A 23,497-nucleotide genomic window follows, 5' to 3' on the forward strand; every position below is an offset into this window, starting at 1 on the left:
AGGTTTTCTGTTCCTGTCGGAATTGTTCGCGGGTGGGGCCACCTTCTTGGCGCCATTGAGCAAGTTCTTGAAGGTGGCCGAGCTCGGTGAGGTCTTCTTGGCCGGGCCCCTGGGGGCCGGGCTCGGGGTCGGCGTCCTCGGGGACGGCGGGCGGTGGAGGTGCGGGCCACTCCGGCTCCTCGGTCGGGGCTTCCTCCGTTGGGGTGGAGGCTCGGGCGGACATGAAGCGGGTGATCGCACAGACCCACTCAGGAAGGCCTAGCATCCCCAGGTGCTCTCTCCGTTCGACGCCGGCCCAGGGGGAACTTTCCAGGTCGTTCCCGAGGAGGCAGTCCACGGGGGCATCGTCTCGGACAGTCACTTTAAGCATGCCCGACACTCTTCCCCAGTCGAAGGGGATGCGGGCCATCTGGCACAGAGTCTCCGAGTTGTCTGCCGACCGGACTGGGCACAGGACGTTAGGAAGGATCTGTTCTGGGGTCACCAGATGGCAGCGGACCGCCGTCACGCTGGCTCCAGTGTCCCGGAGGGCTTCGGCCCGGCGCCCATTGATGGTGACCCACTGTCGGTATTTCTGGGTGTTAACTGGGATCGGGACTCGGGGGATAAGATCGTGAGTACCCAGGCATGCTAAGGTCATAGCGGCGGGCTCCCACTCGGCCTGCTCGTAGTTGTCGTCCTCTTCCTCGCTTCTTTCTTCACCCAGGGCGGCGGCCGCGATCTGTCGGTTTGGAGGACCGGTGGTGCCGGGTCGCTGGTTCATTGGGCAGAGAGGGTCATTCGCGTAATGGCCCTGTCGCTGGCATCTGTGGCACGTAACATTCGGGCGGGGCCCGGGTCTGGCTGGGGGGCCCCCTCTTCGGCCCAGGGATGGCGACGTGGAGGTAGGGGAGGACCCCTGGGGGGCGTCCCGTCCCCGGCTCGGGCCTCCTCCGCCGCCTCGTGGTCGGTGGTTCCCCGGGGATCCCCGGCCGTAGTCTCCCATCGGACTCCGGGGAACTCGGGTGCTCACCCATCTATCCGCCTCGACAGCGAGTTTTCGTGGCTCAGTCAGTTTGCTGTCGAGGAGGTGCTGCCGGAGTTCAATGAAGCAGTTATTGGAAAGATGTTCCCATAGAATGAGATCGACCAACTGCTGGTAGGTGGTGGCCTGGCAGCCTCTGACCCACCCCTCGAAGGCTCTGCTGTAAAAGTTCACGTACTCCACCCACGTGGTACCGGGGATTTTTTTGCAGTCTCGGAATCGCTGCCGGTACATCTCGGGGGTGAGCCCGTAGCGAGTGAGGAGGGCGGTCTTCATGTGCTCGTACGAGGTCATCTCGGCATCAGGGAGCTCCAGCAGGGCGTCTCTCCCTTCGTTATAAACTTCCCCCATAGGCCGGCGCCCCAGTCCTTGAGGGGTACTCGATGGGCGGTCATGGCGACCTCGTAGGCTTTGAACCACTGTTGGATGTCGTCGTTCTTATAGTACTCTTTGACGACATCCTTAGGGATGTGTACCTTCGTGTCCACCGGCGGGGGGGGAGGTCTTGCCTCCGGAGGTGCCGGTCTCGTTTGTTTTGGCCTTAATTTCCAGTTCTTTGAGGCCGCGCTCGTGCTCGAGCATGAGTTTTTTCTCCTCGAGGTCTCTTTGTCTTCGCCTTTCTTCTAGGTCTCCTTCTAGCCGTAGCTGCTCGAGGGCTAACTTCCTTTCTGCCAGCTGTATCTCTCCTTCTTGTCGGAGTCTGGCGAGCTCCAACTCGTGGAGCCGGTTCCTCTCTCGTTCTCGGGCGTCTTCGTGGGAGAGGCCCGTGTCTGGGTTTGCGGGTCTCCCTCCCGCTGGGTTCGTCTCAGCCTCTGGGCTTCCGTTCGGCCCCGGGTTATCTTCACTCGGGGGTGGCGCGTCGCCAGCGTCCACCCAGGCCTGCAGGGCCGATTTAAAGTCTTCTTTGGTGCTTAGGCCAGTGGTAGCGATGCCTAGGTCTTTGCAGAATTGCTTTAGCTCCTTGTGACTGTAGTCTTCCATTTTCTCTTTCTGGAATTCTGTGCTCATGGTCGTAGTGGGTTTTTCTTGGTAGTGAGTGAATCACTCTCTGTACGATCTGCGTGGGCTTGGATCCCGGCGCTTGCCACCAATGTTAGAAAGGCGACCCCGGGGGAGGCAGAAGATGTCTGACTGTCCACCCCTAGGTCCACCTCTCCTTCGGGAGGTAGCCGAGCGTTTACCGAGAGGCCTCCTGGGTGAGGGTCCTCTCCTAGGATCGTACAGCAGAGTAATCACAACACTACAGACGGACACCACACCAGAGGTCAAGATCTTAAGCTTTTATAGATACTAAAGGTTGCTGGTTCTTGGCAGTATATACAGGCAGATCGAGGGATCCGTAAAGTCTCGTAAAGGGGGGTAGGGTAGCGGGACAGTCTCAACTCGGTTGGGAGAAGGGATACCCTGCGCACAGCTCTCAATCCTCGAGCTGGGGGGTTCCGAGAGGTCGGGCCGCGGCAGCGCCAGCAGGCTCTCAAGATGGTCTCAGCGAGGTAGGCCGCGGCAGCGCCAGCAGGCTCTCAAGATGGTCTCAGCAAGGTAGGCCGCGGCAGCGCCAGCAGGCTCTCAAGATGGTCTCAGCAAGGTAGGCCGCGGCAGCGCCAGCAGGCTCTCAAGATGGTCTCAGCAAGGTAGGCCGCGGCAGCGCCAGCAGGCTCTCAAGATGGCTTCGGGTTACAGGAAGGATGAGTTCGTCTGGTGTCGGCCGTGACAGCGTCAGCAGGGCTTCCAGTCCAGGATACAACTGAGGTCCTGCTCCGGGGCTGGCCCAGATATAGGGCTGGAGTCCTTTGATGTCTGGACCCTCGCGCCTAGGGGCCGGAGGGGCCAGGATGATGGTGTCCAGACACCCAGCAGGGGGGTGGAGCCAGCGCCCAGGGAGGTCGGAGGGCGATCGATACCAGGCGTCCGGGGGCGGCTGGGGGACCATCGAAACTCCCCCTTCCTCCGGGATCCGTCGAGTGGCTACTCGACCACCTGGGTGGATCCTGGCGCCTCGATGTCGGGGCTTCGCTGGGGCCGGGGCCAGGGCAGAGGCCACGTGCCCGTGATGTGGTGGTTCCAAGATGGCGTCGGGGAAGGCCTCGTGTTCGGGCGAGATGGGCCTATGATGGAGCTAGGCCGGTAGTGTTGATCCGGGATAGTAACCGGACCGGCAATGTTGGTCGTGCAGGGTTGGGCTGGAGGGGCCGCCCGAGGCTCGGTGGAGGGTTGGTGTCGTCTGGGGCCCGCCGTGCGGGAGAGGTAGGACCACGCCATGAGGCCGGGTCCAACAAGGATGAAGACACAGAGCAGCCCTGCAGATTAGATCAGCACAGATCAGGCTTCAGTGCCAGGCAGCGGCTGCTTGCATACCCAAGAAGATGATGAGACAGAGCAGCCCTGCAGATTACATCAGCACAGATCAGGCTTCAGTGCCAGGCAGCGGCTGCTTGCAGACACAAGAAGGATGAAGACACAGAGCAGCCCTGCAGATTACATCAGCACAGATCAGGCTTCTGTGCCAGGCAGCGGCTGCTTGCATAGGGAGCGCATAGGGAGTGCAGAGCGCATAGGGAGTGCAGAGCGCATAGGGAGTGCAGAGCGCATAGGGAGTGCAGAGTGCATAGGGAGTGCATAGTGCAGAGTGCATAGGGAGTGCGGAGTGCATAGTGCAGAGTGCATAGGGAGTGCAGAGTGAAGAGTGCATAGGGAGTGCAGAGTGAAGAGTGCATAGGGAGTGCAGAGTGCATAGGGAGTGCAGAGTGCATAGGGAGTGCAGAGTGCATAGGGAGTGCATAGTGCAGAGTGCATAGGGAGTGCATAGTGCATAGAGAGTGAAGAGTACAGAGTGCATAGAGAGTGAAGAGTACAGAGTGCATAGGGAGTGCAGAGTGCATAGGGAGTGCATAGGGAGTGAAGAGTGCATAGGGAGTGCAGAGTGCATAGGGAGTGCAGAGTGCATAGGGAGTGCAGAGTGCATAGGGAGTGCATAGTGCAGAGTGCATAGGGAGTGCATAGTGCAGAGTGCATGGGGAGTGCAGAGTGCATAGGGAGTGCAGAGTGCATAGGGAGTGCAGAGTGCATAGGGAGTGCAGAGTGCATAGGGAGTGCAGAGTGCATAGGGAGTGCAGAGTGCAGAGTGCATAGGGAGTGCATAGGGAGTGCAGAGTGCATAGGGAGTGCAGAGTGCATAGGGAGCGCGGAGTGCATAGGGAGTGCATAGGGAGTGCAGAGTGCATAGGGAGTGCAGAGTGCAGAGTGCATAGGGAGTGCAGAGTGCAGAGTGCATAGGGAGTGCAGAGTGCAGAGTGCATAGGGAGTGCAGAGTGCAGAGTGCATAGGGAGTGCAGAGTGCAGAGTGCATAGGGAGTGCAGAGTGCAGAGTGCATAGGGAGTGCAGAGTGCATAGGGAGCGCGGAGTGCATAGGGAGCGCGGAGTGCATAGGGAGCGCAGTGTGCATAGGGAGTGCAGAGTGCATAGGGAGTGCAGAGTGCATAGGGAGTGCAGAGTGCATAGGGAGTGCATAGGGAGTGCAGAGTGCATAGGGAGTGCAGAGTGCATAGGAAGTGCATAGTGCAGAGTGCATAGGGAGTGCAGAGTGCATAGGAAGTGCATAGTGCATAGGGAGCGCAGTGTGCATAGGGAGTGCAGAGTGCATAGGGAGTGCAGAGTGCATAGGGAGTGCAGAGTGCATAGGGAGTGCAGAGTGCATAGGGAGTGCAGAGTGCATAGGGAGTGCAGAGTGCATAGGGAGTGCAGAGTGCATAGGGAGTGCATAGGGAGTGCAGAGTGCATAGGGAGTGCAGAGTGCATAGGAAGTGCATAGTGCAGAGTGCATAGGGAGTGCAGAGTGCATAGGAAGTGCATAGTGCATAGGAAGTGCATAGTGCAGAGTGCATAGGGAGTGCAGAGTGCATAGGGAGTGCAGAGTGCATAGGAAGTGCATAGTGCATAGGGAGTGCACAGTGCATAGGGAGTGCATAGGGAGTGCAGAGTGCATAGGGAGTGCAGAGTGCATAGGGAGTGCAGAGTGCACAGTGCATAGGGAGTGAAGAGTGCACAGTGCATAGGGAGTGAAGAGTGCACAGTGCATAGGGAGTGAAGAGCGACAGTGCATAGGGAGTGCAGAGTGCAGAGTGCATAGGGAGTGCAGAGTGCATAGGGAGTGCAGAGTGCATAGGGAGTGCATAGGGAGTGCAGAGTGCATAGGGAGCGCAGATTGCAGAGTGCATAGGAAGTGCAGAGTGCATAGGGAGTGCAGAGTGCATAGGGAGTGCAGAGTGCATAGGGAGTGCAGAGTGCATAGGGAGTGAAGAGTGCACAGTGCATAGGGAGTGAAGAGTGCACAGTGCATAGGGAGTGCAGAGTGCACAGTGCATAGGGAGTGCAGAGTGCACAGTGCATAGGGAGTGCAGAGTGCATAGGGAGTGCAGAGTGCATAGGGAGTGCAGAGTGCATAGGGAGTGCATAGGGAGTGCAGAGTGCATAGGGAGCGCAGAGTGCAAAGTTCATAGGGAGTGCAGAGTGCATAGGGAGTGCAGAGTGCATAGGGAGTGCAGAGTGCATAGGGAGTGCAGAGTGAAGAGTGCATAGGGAGTGCAGAGTGTATAGGGAGCGCAGAGTGCAAAGTTCATAGGGAGTGCAGAGTGCATAGGGAGTGCAGAGTGCATAGGGAGTGCAGAGTGCATAGGGAGTGCAGAGTGCATAGGGAGTGCAGAGTGCATAGGGAGTGCAGACTTTAGAGTGCATAGGGAGTGCATAGTGAGTGCAGCGTGACAGTGAGTGCAGCGTGACAGTGAGTGCAGCGTGACAGTGAGTGCAGCGTGACAGTGAGTGCAGCGTGACAGTGAGTGCAGAGTGACAGTGAGTGCAGAGTGAGTGCAGAGTGACAGTGAGTGCAGAGTGACAGTGAGTGCAGAGTGACAGTGAGTGCAGAGTGACAGTGAGTGCAGAGTGACAGTGAGTGCAGAGTGACAGTGAGTGACAGTGAGTGACAGTAAGTCACACACCACCAGCCATCAGTGCACGCATCAATTGTTAACGCATCCACAATTAACTATTATAGCAATCGCAGTATGGTACACTTTACTTTTAAACATATTCATCTAAAGCACAGCATGCCACCATTGGTAAAATTACAATCCAGCCCACATAATTCCACTGCACACCACATGCACACACTCCATAACACATGGCGAAAAGACATTGCCATTTACAATGCCATTAGCTCAAACTAAAATAAATCCGAGCCCATTGCATTTCTAATGCTTGTTTCCCAGGGTGAGCGCAAAGAATTTGGACCCTCCTGAATAATGTGCTGAACTGGTCCGTGTAATTACCAAACACCGGGACACTTTCAGCAGCGCCTGCACTTTGTCTGCTTTCCTTCTGCAACAAACAACAACGTGCAGGCGGGGATGTAGCTTTCTTATTTAAGATTCCTACTGGTCCCATAACAAAGGCCGAATTTGAGGGGTCATCAGGCATCCGTTTGTTCAAGTCTTTTGGCTGGGAGCAGTCTGGAGCCGCACACCTGATGCAAATGAAGCGGAGGGGAAACAAAGGCTCACACCTTGTTAGCACTTCACACATACTTAAGAGAGGCAGCTTTTCACTTTAAGTCCCTGTTTAGGAGATATGCATGCACTGTAAGAATGTCAGATGTGTTGGTCTTTCCCAGTATTTGCACAAAATAAATTGCATTTATATAGAGCTTACTATATATATATATTTATATATATATATATAACACCTGAGGAGGTGTTGAAATAATTTAAATACAACTATTTTTTCTTCTATAGCCCTACTCATCCTAATGCAGCGTGTCAGAGCGCTTTACAGCAACACATGCATAGTACATGTACAATAAATGATTTAAGTTTGTAAATGAATGTACAGGATCTGTTACATAAAACTGTGGGATTGCAAGGTGTAGAAGTCACATATCCTCTTCCATAGATCACTGTGCTATTATCCTCGCAATGCGCTCAAGCGTACACATGATAGACCTGCTAAACATATATGTGAGGGCTTTAGATCTGATGCCACTTCTTGTGATGCCACTTCCTGTAAAGTCGTGGCTTGTGATGCCACTTTCTATGATGTCAATTCCTGTGATGCCATGTGTGATGTCATGCGCTCTGATGTCGTGCGCTCTGATGTCGTGCGCTCTGATGTCGTGCGCTCTGATGTCGTGCGCCGTGATGTCGTGCGCCGTGATGTCGTGCGCCGTGATGTCATGCACTGTGATGTGCGCCGTGATGCCATGCACTGTGATGTGCGCCGTGATGCCATGCACCGTGATTTTGTGTGCCATGATGTCACTTGCATACTGCCTAACTAGGTTAGTTCCACCCACTTATTTTTTTTAGGACTTGTGCCCTGATTGAATGCAGGGCCAAAGACCACAAATGAGTGCTGAGCTCTGACTTACCACCTACAAGTCTGCTTTTATAAGAAACAAGTCCCATAATAGGCGAATGCTTTGGATTGGCTCGTGAGAAGGTAAGTGTGAGGAGAGCCGAGGGGTGGCATGTTGTGGAGCGTGGATGGACACAACTTGCTGTCGAAAATGGAAAGCCTCCGTTTTGCGTATTGTTATGAAAAAAGCAATAATGTATTCAATATTCTGTGCAGCCTTTGTTGAATTAAAATGTTTCTGTTGTTATTATATGTTTACCTTTCGCCTCCTCTCGCCCGTCTTGTAGATGCTGTCGTTTTTTCAAGGAATCTTCACATTTTATCATCAGGGCTATGAACTTGCGAAAGACTTCAACCACTACAAGACGGTGTTACAAATCAACATCCAAAATGTAAGCAACCATTTCTGCGTGACTTTTAGGTGGGCGCTCGGTTTGGGAGTAACAACTGCTGCGGTTCGAGTTGGCATATGCTATTATGGTTGCAGTGCGCCCACTGAATGATACCAGCGTTTTGGAAAAAAAACACTTCGTCTGCGAGCTTCCAGTCTCCTTCCCTGTGTATTTTCCCCGCCTTTAGCTTTCCTTGTCAATAGTCGTTTCCATCTCTCCTATCCCTTCTCCTCTAGCGCGTTAAGGGGAGGTTTTGGGCATCAAGAAATGTACACTTAACGGTCTGTACTTCCAGTTTGGAATTGAACAGTCTGGTGTTTGTTTTATGTAAATATTATAACTGCATGTTGCTGTACTGATGGGATTGAAATTTGGGATAGAGTAAAGTGATCAAATGCTGCCATCTACTGTCCAGAAAGTAGTACGATTTATGTTTCGCATTAAATTCTACCTAGTGACATTATTCACATACAGATGGCATTTTTTGAGAGAGATTACATTTGTAAAGATACTTTTTTTCCCCACAAGAACAACAACAAGGACCACTTTCACGCCCTTTGGTAACATTATTAAATCTATCTTTCTTTCAGACACACTACATTTTTTGTATTCTCAAAAAACCATACCAGTAATGTCTGATAGAATCACTCATTGGACAACTAGAGAATCGAACTTTTTTATTAACTGATGTTTCCTTTTGTGTTTTTTTTTTTTTTTTAATGAAGGTTGAGATAGTTTGTTGTGGTTGTATATAGATCCTGGGAATGTGGGAAGGTAATGGGATGAAGATTCATATATTGGTCACAAGCATTCTAAAGCGAGTTGGTTTCTCAAAAGTTCCCATTTATGGGAAGAATTGTGCGGTCTAAATCCAGTGGTGCAGGGACAATTTTTGGAGTGGGGGTGCTGGTATCAGTGTTTTATCACCGAAGTCATAGGGATTGTGAAAAATCCAAGCATCACACAAAGAACAAGTGTAGCAAATGAGCCATGTCAGTACATCAGAGTGAAGGGTGTGGTATGTAGCCAGTGGTGCACTTTAGAGCACACTGCTGCAAATGTATTACTAAAGCATAGCATGTTACCACATTTTCAGTTTAAAAAAAACACTTTTTCTGTTGAAATGCCAACAAAAGTCACACTGACTTACAGTTTTACTGATAAAACTATATAGCACACAAACAATAGTGTGTGGAAATTGAGTTCCAACACATATTTATTAATTGCGGATCACCAAGTAAAGTATCTTGGTTTGCTTTGATTGTATCTTTAGAAAGGTATTTAAGTGGTGTTGTGTTTTAAACGTTTAAAAAAAAAGCTTGACTTTCTATAGCATTTCCTTTCACACTCCCTTTGCAGTCAGAGACAGAAAAGTAAACACCATTCTCCATCTTAAAAGAAGAAGCTACAATTTGTCAGAAGACATAGCCTAACATTTGACCTCTGTCTTTAAATGCACAGCAACTATGACCAGAGAAAAACAAACTTTAAAGGTATCTTTATTGCTCATTTACTTTTTAAACTCCAGGATGTTCAGCACCCCTACTTCCCGTACCTATGTCTACATATACAGAAATTGACAAGCTCACGCCCAAGAACCTCAAAACTGGATGTAAGTTTGTCAATGTCTGTATAATTATTTTAACTTTTCTCTCCCCCACCCCCTACACATTTATTGAATTTCTGCAAAAAAATATTTTCCGACAATCCCGGTCGACTTTTGGTCTCGTAACCTGTTCCATTGTAAGGTACTATTGGATTTATTCTTGACCAGCACAAGGCCGTTATCAGAAGTAGGCTGACCTTCCTGTTGTTTTAGTTCATAGAGCACTCTTGCTTTCTAACCACCTCATATCCTTATCCTGATTGGTATGACTTAGCCGTTCAAACCAAAGTGGCATTACTATTGAAAAGTGATTGACAATCGAGAAAAAGAAAGCAAGGTTATATATTCTAATACATTCTGAAAATTATTTGAGGCATAGATAGGTGGACCTCTATAATTTGCAAATATTTACACGTCTGTAATTAAACAAAGAGTCAGACATTGGGCAAGGGAGGTTAACCTTTTTGTAGATTCCCAGGCCCTTTACCTTTCAGTCCTAACTCTATAGCTGTGAATTGTCTGCAGACTGGTAAAAATCAGTTTGAATAGTATGTACGTGCAAGGTCACACTTCTCAGCATGGAAAATATTTTCCTATGAAGATCTTTATTCCCAAAAATCCAGTAAAAGCATTGGTTTCTTTGAGGCACTCTTTACGACTATTCGTGCACCACTTATGCCTATTCGAGGAAGGTGTAAGCATGGAAATATGATGTTTAGGAGAAAATGCTGGGCCTTAACTATGTTAATACCTTGTGTGTTTCCAGCAAAGTCATCTTCCTTCACACATCAATGAGAACACCCATTTTCACATCATCCGACCCATTCTTACAACTGAAGAAATTCAAAGCAACTGGTGGACTTTCTGTTGCCCTAAGTACCACATGAGCATGTAGCCAGAGGCGGTTTCTTCTAAAGGGCAGAGGAGCGTCGCCTCGCCTGCTGCGAGTGCAGCGGGAAAACACAAGTACATTTTGCCACTGGCTTGTGCAAGTGTGAGGTCAGGAGGTGGGGTTGAATCCTGCAATTGCAGGATGACAGCTACTCCTGCCGGTATGTATGTCGGATTAGCCCGCTGTCTTGGGACGGCCAGCCCAACATGCACTCTGTAGACACAGCAATCCCAGGGCTGTGAAACACCCATGGGGTGGCTAACACAGGCCCCCTGTCTCAAAATGAGCACTGAGTTAGCCTGCTCCAATCAATCCTCAAGCTGCTGTCATGCTGAAAACAGCATGAGAGCAGCTCCAGGATTGGTTGGATTGGCTTTCCACTGGGCAAGAAGGAAGTCTTTCACTTTCCTGCTCATGGGTACTGATTGCCGGGAGAGAAGTGCCTAACTGGGCGGGAGCAGAATTTATGGTCAGTCGTGCCATCGCGCCCACCATATTTTTAGATTGCTAGCCACCACTGCATGTCGACATTACGTTGTTCCTGATCCTGGGAACAAAGAGCTGTCAATTGCAGCATCAAAGAATTCATGAAATGTAAAAAACTGCCCCTTTACTCCGTAAACGTATTCAGAAATCGAATATATGAGCATTAGTGTGCTGAAGCTTCTGCTTGAGTACAGTAGAACATTCGCATGACTCACTGCTGCATCATTGAGCTGTACCTGCGTTTGGTCCTGTGACCTTCACAGCCTGTGTCGCTTTCATCATTTGATGCAAAAAAATATTTTTGACACATTATTGGCCATTAGGCCACATTGTGTTGACACAGAAAAACAGAATAAGATTTTTCAGAAATAATGAAAATTGTGCAGTGAATATATGTATGAGGTGCCTTAGAGAATTTTTCTTTACAAATTTGATCATCAGATATGTTTTCCAAAAGGAACCCATCATAAATTGGAGGATGGAAAGTAACTAATTTGAAATAGAATATGTGATTCAGAGGAGACAGAGTAGGCCGGGTGAAGGCTGTGCACACTTACAGTAAGGGTAAATGTAGGATAGGACAAAACTTGCCAAGGAAGACACCTTTACAGTTTAAAAAAACAGATATCTGAACATATCCAGTATTTTGTCAGACTTCAGCATCTGGTGGTGACAACCTGTCAAAACAATATTACACAAAAATAGATCTAGGATCTTCAACTAATTGGCAGAAGACAAAATGCTTCCTGCATTAAGCATTGTTTTAGAAGGCTGAGACTGGTAAAATCGATGGATCCTAGAGTTCTAGGCCACAGCAGGGTGGCCGATTCTCCTTTCAGAGATCTGTAGTGCTACTTGCACTTTGCCCAGCAACAAGACCACATAGGGTGAAAACATTGCCGCAAACTTTATGTGACATTAAAGAAGATCATGTCCGAACACTATCGAGTATCTCTGGTTCCAGATCACAACGGATATACTCCATCACTAAAAGCCAAAGCATCTATCGATATCCTCTATAATATTTTTTCATGATATGTTCCTAAAATACCTCAAAAGGGGTTTCCCCAAAGTACCATGGCTGCCCATTGGCATGCAGATGATGGTAATATTGGTGGGTGCGATAACCACTCTACCTTTTACAGGTGCCTCCATTTCCTGCACCAACATTTTCCAGGTGCAGGAACACCCGACCGATTTCACTGGTGTGAGGATTGGCTAGAAGCTGCGGGCACAAACCCATCCTGGCCTCAACCCGACACCCGTCCACAGCACTGGCGGGAAATTGATGGCTCCTCCGCCCCTTGCCCAGCCTCTCCCACCTGCCGACTTTCTCTTCACTGCCTACTGGCTCCCAGTAATTTCCGCCATGCATCCCTGCCAACATTTCACAACTGGAAAGTGAGAGATTGTGAATTAAGAACCAGGGGGGATGTGCTTTCCCCAAGTGGCTTTAATTGTTGTAGAGGCAATTTTAGGCTTGAGGCAGCAAAGGTTCCCCATTTTGGGTGGAATCACTAGGAGTAGCTTTATGTAGGTGTTGTGATATTAGCCAGAAACATAAATTCCAGTCGCACAGTATCTCTGCATCTAAATGCAGTTCATTGATCAGGCCCATGCTGATTGAGCACTGAGGGTCTGCATTGGGTGTTTGCATGGGTGTAGCGCGCTACCTGCTGCTGAGGTCTGTTTGGGGTGCTTGCTGGTTAAAGAGAGAGCATCCCAGAAGGAACAGATGTGAAACCACGAGGTACAGTAGTCCAAAGTCCCACTGTGCCATGACAGTAGGTCCATTGAATTGAGGTGTCTCCTTGGCGCTTGTTGTGTGATGGTCTACCTTTGACCATCTCCCAGTGCCTCATGGGAAGCACTAAAGAGTGAATTTATAAACCACCAAGCGATAATTTTATATTCTGGGCGTGAGCAGAAAATTCCAACTGGGTTGCCACCGTTCCAAAATTAACTTATCAGGCATCTGTTTACCTTATACGATTCTGTAAAGCCCTAGATGTGAAATGCATATGAAATCGTCTGTATTGATTTTTAACAGTGCATTTCTGTCGTTCTTTACTTTTATCGTTAAGCAGCTGTAAAATACATTTCAAAGAGTTTTCTCAGTACATCTATTTTTTTTAATTTGTAAGAATTAGGGGAAAAAATACTGGCCTTAGATGATTTTCCTACTTTTTTTTTTTACCGGCATGGTCATTAAAATACCAGTCATGCCGGTATAAAACTGGCCAGGTGGCAACCCTAGCCGCAACCTGAAGGATATCCGTGATTCTTGCTGTGCAGCGCAGGCAGGTGGGGCCTAGCAGCTCGGCTGAGAATCTCCAGTTACCAGCAGCGAGTGGCGGGGTTTGAAGGCCGGCCGAATGAGGTCATGGGATTTGAGTTTGAACGCAGGCCAGGCTGCGCCGTTCTGCACAAATGAGTCTCCGGAGTTCAGGGCGAGGTCAGCATACGCAGAATTCCTGGAGCCCCTCCTGTACCGAATGAAGGCTCTAATAAGAGCCGTCTTTATATTAATAGAACGGTTCAGGCACTGTTTCTGGCCGGCCCGAGAGGGGTAGTTGCACTTGTTTTTATCACGTGCACTCCCTGAAGCTATGTGCGATTTTGCCTCGGAATGTAATTTGAGCGCCCAGAAACCGTAATGCTCGAAATGTAATCCTCTGCAAAGCATTTTGTATACACAGGGCACAGGCCCAAGGAAAAATAGGGGCGTATGCAATTCACAATGACGCAAGATAAGCAATGTTAAATCATTATACTCCCCATTTAACACCGAGCCGGCCTATTTTCCAAACTCAACAATTGATCATACTCACGCAGAAATGTGAAAATAACATTTTTTGGTTTGTTTTAATTTTTAAGAATAACATGTAGGTTTCCCACACATCAAGGTGTACTTTAACTCAGAAATGGCCGAAAGAGAGACTATTTTTTGAATGCTCTGCGCCGCTCCACTCTTCATCGATGCACTGTATGCCACTATATCTACAACACTCAACACCATTTCACTGTACGTCGCTTTACTATACACCACTTTATGCCACTGCACTCTACACCATTACACTCTACTTTCCGTCCCTCTACTCTCCACATCTGCATTCTACGTCAATGCACTCTACGCCAGTGCACTCCATTTTAATCTACTGGGCACCACTGCATTCTGATACTGCATTCTACGCCGCTTCACTCTCTGCTCTGCACCACCCTACCTTATTTCAGTGCACTGTACCCCAGTCTGCAACACACCACTGCACTCTTCGCCACTGCACTCTACACACTCCTGTCTAAACCACTCCACTCTGCAACACTGCATTCTATGCCACTGCACTCTATGCCAATGCATTCCACGCCATGGCACAGTACCCTGTACTACTCCACCCTACTCTGCACCACTCTACTCCAGTCTACATCACTTTATTCTACATTACTTCACTCTATTCTGAAACAATCTACTCTATGCCACTCCACTCTATTCCACTCTGTGCCACTCTACTCTACGCCACTGCACTAAATGCCACTGCACTCTACCCTTCACCACTCAAATCCACTCTTATCTGCACTATTCTATGCCACTGCCCTCTACGCGACTCTACTCTAAACCACTGCATTCTAATCCAGTGCACTCCACACCTCTTTACACAAAACCAGTGCACTCTACGCCACTGCACTCTAAGCCACTATACTCCGCAGCACTGTACTCTACCTGCTGCTCTCTGTGCCACTCTACAAGACTGCCCTCTCCGCTCTAAACTGAACACCACTCTACTATGCGCCACTGCATTCTACACCACTGTATGCTACGCCACTCTACACCATTGCGCTCTATTCCACTGCACTCTATTCCACTCTGTGCCTCTCTGCTCTATGCCACTCTACTCTACTCCACTTCACTGAACACCACTTTACTTTGCACCATTGCACTCTATGCCAGTGTTTTCTACGCACTGCATGATACGCCAATCTAAACCATTGTGCTGTACATTGCTGCAGTCTATTGCACTCTACCCTGTGCCACATTACCATACACCACTTTACCCTGTGCCACTGTACTCTGCGCTATCGTGCTGTGTGCCACCGCACTCTACTCTGCACCGCTCAACTCTTCACCACTCTACTGCACTCTGTGTAAAGGGGCTCTGCACCACTACACTCTGCATCACTCCACACCACTCTATTCTATTCTGCACCACTGCACTCCACACCACTGTACTGTACACCACCCTACTCCACACCACAGCACTTTACACCACTCTGCTCTACATCTCTGCACTCTGCCCCCCCACTCCTCCCTGAACCACTCCACTCTATGCCACTTCTCTCTACTCTGAAGCAATCTACTCTGTGCCACTGCACTCCACTCTATTCTGAAGCACTCTATGCCACTGCACTCTGTCACTGTCTCTACGCCAATGCACTCTAGCTCACTATACTCAAAACCAGTGCACTCTATGCCACTGCACTCTGTGCCAATTTACTCTGCACCAGTGTACTTTAGGCCACTTCACGGTAGGCCACTCTACTCTACTCTACTCTGTGGTATTTCACTCTGCTCTAATGCTCTACTCTGCTCTACTATTCCACAACACTTTACTCCACTCAGTGCTACTCTGCAATACTACTCTACCCTATGATGCTCTGCGCTACTCCCTCTCTGCCGCTCCATGCCACTTTAATCTATTGTACATTCTACAGCACACTGCTCCACTAATCCACTCTACGCCACTCCACTCTACTCTACGCCACTCGATTCTACAGTACTCTATGCCACTGGTTCTAAATCTTTTGACATCTGGGGACCCCTACTTAATTATTGCTGGAACCCCCACTGAATCATTATTGGAATCCGGGGACCAGTCATTACTGGAAGTCGAGGACTCAGGCCTAAGCATTGTCGATGATTTTAACTGCAAAAATGTTTTAAAAAATACAGAAACAAACATTCATCAAACAAACACCCAAATAATGACACATTTTATTTAATTCGCAAACACATATAAACAAAGGTGTAATTTTAATGGAAATGTTGGAACTTTTCTATATTCAATCGAGGCCACTCATCATCCATACTATATTCTGTTTGATCCATCTGCACTGTTCCCATGAATCCATCTCAGGATACTAATTAAATTTGTAGCCTCCAATTTAAAATTCCTTTCCATTTACAGTATGCTTTAATATTTTAAATTGTACATGTAGCTTCTGTATTTATGTGTGCCTTATCAATCTGTTAATATTTAATTTTCTAAGTAGTCGCGGACCTCTGAGGAGGCTTTGCGGACCACCAGGGGTCCAGGGACAACAGGCTGGGAACCACTGCTCTGTGAAATTCCACTGTCCTACATTATTCCACTCTATGCCACTCAACTCCACAACAATTTACTCCTCTCTAGCCCACTCTACTCTACAACACTCTAAGCAACACACTCTACGCCGCTCTACTCTGTTCTACAATACTCAATGACACTCTATGCAACTCCACGCCACTCAATTCTACTCACGCCCTTCTGCTCTACTCCCTCCACAACACTTAACAACATTCCACGTCTCTCCATGACACTCCATTTCGTTCCACTCAACTGCACTTCATGTCATTCCATAGCTCTCAACTCTACTCCACCTTGCGACTCTCCACTCCACTCCACTCTCCTTTATTCCTCTAACTTTTATCCTTGCTAAACAGCAGCCGTGCTGGCGTACACTATGGCTAAAACATATTGGCAAAGCCAATACCTCTTGCATAGGCGAGACCTATTGGTTTTCCAACACTTGTTTAAAATTGTGACTGGTTTGTCAAAAAAACACAATCATTTTTGGTAAGTAGTTGTAAATTAATGTTTTTCCAAACAACATTTATTTATTCATTTTTAAATCATGTTAATTGGGCAAACGTACATACAGCACAAGGATTACTGATAAAACTGTGAAAACGCCTTTTATGAAGGAAATACAGCATTTCCTGATGAAATCATGACAGTGTGTAACAAAAGCACTGAGTATGCTCTTAGGAGCATTTGCTATAAGATTAAGATGGAAGGAGAAGATAAGGAGACAAATGTATAGGGTAAGTTAAATGAAAGCTTACTGAGAAAGTCACCATTTCGCTCGTATCCTTAAGTGGGGTATAGTATTTTGCATCTCCTACTAGCAGATGCAAAATCAAGAGCCTGTATCCGTAGTTACCACAGATGCAGGAAACTGCAGTACATATTTGTCGTGGTTCAGAAATGTTGTTGCTGCCTCGGGCTGGGAGAAAGTGTGCACAGTACCATCTTTACATATATTTAGTTCTGCTGGGAACTGCAATGAACCATTAAAGGTCATGGATATCAATTCTTCCTTTACCTCCCTCTGAGTGATCCTATTGCACATTTCAACCAACAGAGACCCTCCACCGCGAGTTCCAGAGCCTTCTGTGGGCCTCTTTCAGTAAAAAGTCACCCAGCAATGTCCTAATGTCCTCCAGATGTAACTGTCGTGAACCCAGAATCTGCATTCTGTTTGCCTGGGTAGCATTATCCATGCATTTTGCTTTTTGTTCTATTCGCACTATGGATGTAATTCTGCAGTGTCTAAAAACTGTGTGGTTTTCCAAGGCAGAGTTTTGTTTCAGTTGTGATTCCAATTGACCCACCCAGGAGAGACTTAATTATATGTGTGGTATGTTTTTGCGTTTAATTCTTCCAAAGTGCCTTTCATTTGTGTAACCCCAGTAGAAAGGACTCTCCCATGTCACCTTTGCCAAACAAGAATCTTCAAGTTCTTTTTTTAGCTCCACTATGCCGTAGTGTCGTACATGTTTGGCATGGCTTGAACAGCTCCTTCTTCTTCTGGCCTTTGATGTGCTTATTGTCTTTTTGGTGCAAAAATAACAACTGATGGACAGAATGTTTAACAATGTCAAATAGTTACCACAGTACAGAGATCTGGGGCTAAATCCATCGTTTTTATTGCATCCCATAACATTCCAGTTTAAACCCAGCCATATGCAAATCAGTCTTGACCCTGCTATTGTCTTTTGGTGGCATCTTGGGGAAACAAGCATTGGCAAAGCCAATAGGTGTCGGCTATGGGCGAGCTTTTGGCTTTGAAAACTGGTTTAGGGGTGGGTAACAGGTGAAGGGGGTGGATAATGGGATAATCTTTAAAAGCATTATAAAGCTGCCAGTGTTGGCTATTTCATTACTCTTTTTATGTTAAGATTGTAGAGTCGGAGGGAAAGGTAGAAAGGGGAGAAAAAAGGGGACTTAAGAGTACAAGACTGGTAAATGGGAAATGAGACAGTTGGAAGGAGGGAAAAAGCAAGAGAGGCAAAAAGGGAAGAACGAGAGAAAGAACAAGCTAGCAAAGTGGTTAAGGGAGAAATGGAGAAGGAGATTGGAACTTGATCATTGAAAGTGAAATTAGGGGGTAAAGAAAGTATTGGAGTGTTGCATGGGAACACAACAATTAAATAGAAACAGGGACGGGATGGTATGAGGAAGGGGAGAAAAAACGGGAGGGTGGGGATAAATTATAGAAGGTTAAAATAAAAGTTATAGAGAGGACCGCACAGAAGAGCAACAATAATCCCAACGAATGTTAAACATGGGCGAGTTCCAAGCCCATTATTAGATATGAGTCTCGCAAGTGAGAGCATGTGCACTAGCCCAAGCTTTTGCAGGCTGGACCTAAAAAGGAAGCAGATAGGAAAATATGCCAACAAGGGATATCATATTACAAAACTCTGTCTGTAAATTAATTTATATTTTGTGATGCTTCTCAGTTGCATCACAGTCTAATTCCACATCAATGCAATGAACATGACATATTCAAAATCGAAAAGAAAAATTAATTAACACGTGTATCCATCAAAGTCAAAAATCAAAATAGCGAACGATTTAACATTCAATAAGGTTATCTCTAGGGGTTGTCCAAAAGAGTTTCAAATACATCGATGCTGTGAAGTACATCATATGATTTAGTTTAAACAGACCCCAATGTACTAGATGCCCACTTTTCCTTTATCTCTAGAGGGTGTATGTCTGATGAGCATTACAAACCCATTCTAACATGTTGTTGATTATTTCTAAGTTTACTGCAACAAAGGTGTACAACAAACTGGTCACAAATGGAAAAGAAAGGTTAACCATAAAATGTATTCTCAATGAACAGATTCAAACAAAAAAAAGAAAACTGCAAAAAAGAAAAGAAGGCCAAAGGAGGAGCACTAATCAATTCAATGATAAAGTGCGTGGTCTGTGCGCCACAGCAATAAAAGGAATTGACGCTTGGAAAGGTTTGCCCAATGAGAAGCCAGCAAAGAAAAGTGACAGTGGTGCCAACTAGTGGCAAGCTATGGGCGGGTTCCAAACCCATTATCAGACACATGCGAGAGCGCATGCTCTTACAGGCTTGACCTAAAAATGAAAAAAGAAAACCAGGTCTCCGATTTCTAGAACACTATACTGATTCCAGGAATAGGTCAAAGCTGGGATGATGTTTCGACCAACTAACACCTTTGGGAAAAGTAGAGCTGTAGTCTAAAGACATGCTGGCCAGCAGACCAGAAAGCCTCAAGCCACTCCAGGTCCTAAAATTTTAGCCACTCTTCCAGCTTGCCTCTCTACCACAGTAGTCCTGTGAACTAGGAGTGAGCCAAAGTGGTGCTGGTACACCGTCTAGTCTCCATTGTAAAGGGAAGGACCCCTTGCCCATTTTTCTTCCAACGAAGTCTCCCTCTGGTACCCTTGCTCCAATGCTGTGTTTTCTGGAGCCCTGTTTCAAGATGCTACAGCACACCCTGCCGTTGGCTTAGGTAATGGCAATACTCAGGGGAAGGGTTCTATCGTCTCATGGTTTTCAGGTTTCACATTGTCATCAGGGACAAAATACAGACATTTAGATGCCTCAGAGGTCAAGCTTCTGGCTCCCAAGTACCCCAGACTCTCTCCTATCTCAAGCCGATAAAGACCAGGCCTGAAGTTGGAGCAGTGCTGGAGCCCACAGAGATGCGATCTTTTGCAAACCTTCTAAATTTCCACTAGACCACACATCCCTGTCCCCCTACAGGTTCATTTTGTAGAGCACGTTTTTTTAGCTGAGTTCCACTTGATATTTCATAGTATTCTATTTTAACTCCAGAGTCAAAATTAGGTGTCAATGCCAAGGAGCTCTGTTATGTGCAAATCATTGTTCTCCAAGTCTTATAAAGTCAAACAAAATTCCTCTGAGTGCAACATCAGATATACATTGGTGTTCCTCGTGATCTATTGCATTATAGAGGAGCGAATCGCTTAAAAACCTCCTGTCAGTGTTTTGATTTACTCTGCTAGGAAAACATTTTAGGAATTAATATTTTTCACTTATGGAAGATGTATCTTCTTTGTACGTATTGCTGGCCACCTTTCAGTGGTATTAGGAACAGATAATAGTTATTAGGAAGATAGAGGATCAGTTATCTTTTGAGTTTATATTAAATATCACTTAACGATTGAGTACGATAGGCGTTAGGTGATTGGGTTCTAAAAATCAGTCTTAAAAATGTACTTTAAGTCCAACATTTAAAGTCCAAATTGTCAAGGATCAGTGGTGTAAAGGCTCAACAGTAAAGAGCTGTGACTACACCCACCTACTATTGAAGGACGGAAATTGTCAAACTCCGGAAAATTGAAGTGAATCTGCCAGGTCAGTTTGTGGGATGGCAAATGAATATACATCTGTATCTTATTCGTTTGGAAAGGCTGAAATATTCTGGCAGTTGGTGCTCTGCAAAACTGAAGATAATTTTTTTTAAACAATATAAAGGTGAATTATGGAGAAATGTGTTTAAACATTTGGCAGATTTATATTTCCTTCCCAATGGATGCTTTAAAATGAAAGCACCACATTAAGATTCGCAACCCATTTAGACCCTCAACCAATTTAAACCCTTAATCTCAATTTTTAACGGTTAAGCAAATCTGAATTCACTACTTTAGCCAGAGATGATGTATACATGTACTAGATCAACATACATATCTGCAACCATAAATATAGTTTTAGAAAAAAGCTTTACGCCCCAGAAGGAAGAAGAAGGGTACAATAATCCTTTACAGAGGAAATCCACTTATACATCACATACAAGAAAATAAAAACAGAATGTAATGGGACTGATTTATGCACACAGGCATCCTGTCTCTTACAATAACATTAGTTCAAAAGGAAGAAACAAGCCTTTTCTTTTAGGTAAAAACAAAACAACAGAAGAATAAAACAGTCTTCATTAATTAAGAGTAAGTAGAGAATCCTTTAAGCTGATCTAGATCATATACCCGTTGCATCCATGTAGAATTGAAACATAGTTTAAAATCAGTGCTTCAAAGAAATCTATCTAAATACAGTGCATTACTTTTGCTAAAGAATGTGGTACAGGCATTTTCGTTCATCGTAAGGCAGGCGTGGTTGACTTTGGGTACGTATGTTTGAATTTTCGAGGGAAAGAGAATTGACCTTTTGTCACTAATTTCACTTGCAATCTATGTAAGCTCTTTTCAGGTCTACTGAACTGCTCTCATCCAACCCTGGGAGGGTCAGAGTGCGAGTGTGTGGCAACACTTGAAATCCAATGAGTTCTTAATAGTGGATGATTTGTAAATATAATTATATATATTTTTAATGAACAGGGCAAATAGGGATATCAGTGCTTGCATTTTAATAATTTGTTTTCATTGCTCTCTCTGTTAAGACACGGAATCGTTTTGAAGGTACAAGGTCGGAAGTAGAAGATCTTATGAGAAAAATCCGAATGAGCCCACAAGAACATAAGAGAGCAAGCCCGTTTACAATGGAAGGCTACCTTTATGTTCAAGAGAAACGTAAGCTCCTTTTTCCACTGCGTCTTTATATATGTGTGTGTTTCATTGTATAAATATGTGTGTCTGTTCCTGGACATCAGTTTGTCAGTGTCAGTGATAATGGAAGAGAAACTGTGTACCCTTTTAGAGACCTGGACACCCCAACTGATCTCTCTGATGCTGCTCCTGAATCCTTTATCCTTTTTTGGTCGTCTCCTCTTTGCTCTTTTAACCCGTCTAAAAGTTGTGCTACAGATTCCCAGAAATGTCGCCTTGATTTTCTTTTTTTTAAGTTAAAAAAGAAGTTTATTGAAAGAAATTAAGGTGTCTGAATATAATATACAATCTTAAATATAAATTAATACATTGAAAGCTGTTTACATTTAAAATACTAATATTTGACTTTGAATAACAATTTAAAAAAGAAGACAAAACAGGATAAGTGGACAAAGAGACCATTGGGAGAAAAAAGAAATTAACAGAACCATTAAAAGAATTAATGTGGTTTAAGAACTTCCTGTTGAGAAGGTTTTAACATAAAGCGTTGTTTGGCACAAACATCAATGTATGTTGTAACAGGTGACCATAAATCCAGGTGTTTTGTTGCAAAATTAATAGGATAAACAAATGCAGTGTCCAATCTATGATTATGACAAACATTGTACCACCAGGCCTTGTAAGAAATTTTTGTAGAGTCCTTCCAGTTAATGGTGATTTGCTGAAAAGCGATTGCTAACAATAAGTCAATGATTTTAACATTAAGCTTAACATTGTCCCATATAGGGGAGAGGCTGGCTAAGAACAATTTGGAAAAAGAAAGAGGAAATTTTGTGTTAAAAATTAGGTTGACTGGGGGCGTGGCTAGCAGCCGAGCAAGATGGCTGCTGCTTAACGGGGCTCTGAGGGTGATAACCTCTCCTCGCTTCATCCCAGCACCGCTGAAAAATGGAGGGCGCTGGGCTGAGCAATCGACTTGGACAGCCTGGGCCTAGTGATGCTGCGGCAGCCGGGGACTCGATTTGGCGGGCTGCCCCGAGAAGACGTCGGGTGAACTGAATCGCCTCCCAGACGCCAGAGGCGGAGCCCTGGATGCAGCGGGAGCCGGACTACAATACTTGCCGGCGTAGCGGGAGAGGCACTGAGGAGCGGCCGGGGTGCCCCCCTGAGACGCCGGAGATCAGAGCTCACCCAGTGAGGTCGCGCTAGTACCTGCAAACCACCACCGGTCGGGAGCGAGGAGCAGGGAGATGCAGCTGACTCCCGATCGGCGAATCCCACCAGAGAGGGATGGCGAAGCGCTTCTAAAGCGGAGGTGGAGCCTGAAAACGCCGGAGATATATGGCGGTGTGCTTGTGGCCTCCAATTTACTCTGGAGCGCCATTGGGGGGCCAGTTGACGCGCCTTTGAGCTCCCAGGGAACCTGAACTGAGACTCACCAGGTGGGGCAGGTTTATACTAGAGGACTACATCAGCGTAAGACAGGGCTACGCTTACAAGACGGGCATAAACTCACCGGGCAGCAGGATTGAGGTGGGGTGGCCGCGTGGCCACCCCTCCCCCACAGGCTATGACACTTAAAGCCGCCCACGTTAGGAGGGACATCTACCTACCCGCGGGTGGTGTAAACACACCTACGGACCCAACGCTCTGGCATCCATCACAGCTCACAGGCGGGAGGGACAGATGGAGTTGCAAGCTCTGGAGTCAGACCTGACCGCAGCAGATGTACAGCATAGTAAAGACCCGACCCCCGACACAGCACATTCTTTACACCTTGCTCAGCAATGACATAGAGGATACTTGACAAAACTGACCAAGCAACAATTACTGAACACGCGACACAAAATATAAGATAGTGGCGACAAAGC

At 46.7% G+C, this 23,497-nt stretch overlaps 1 protein-coding gene across 2 annotated transcripts in view; it reads left to right on the plus strand.

Annotated features, from left to right (window-relative positions):
- ARHGAP10 (Rho GTPase activating protein 10) overlaps positions 1-23,497 on the plus strand; it is a 998,059-nt gene that overhangs the window by 414,388 nt on the left and 560,174 nt on the right. For both annotated transcript variants that reach the window (XM_078676901.1, XM_078676902.1), the window contains exons 7-8: positions 7,715-7,819; positions 21,521-21,650. In XM_078676901.1, the coding sequence (XP_078533027.1) occupies positions 7,715-7,819; positions 21,521-21,650 (235 nt within the window). The remainder of the gene's footprint in view (positions 1-7,714; positions 7,820-21,520; positions 21,651-23,497) is intronic.

Source organism: Lissotriton helveticus, chromosome 2_1 (genome assembly GCF_964261635.1).
Source record: "Lissotriton helveticus chromosome 2_1, aLisHel1.1, whole genome shotgun sequence".
Lineage (NCBI taxonomy): Eukaryota > Metazoa > Chordata > Amphibia > Caudata > Salamandridae > Lissotriton > Lissotriton helveticus.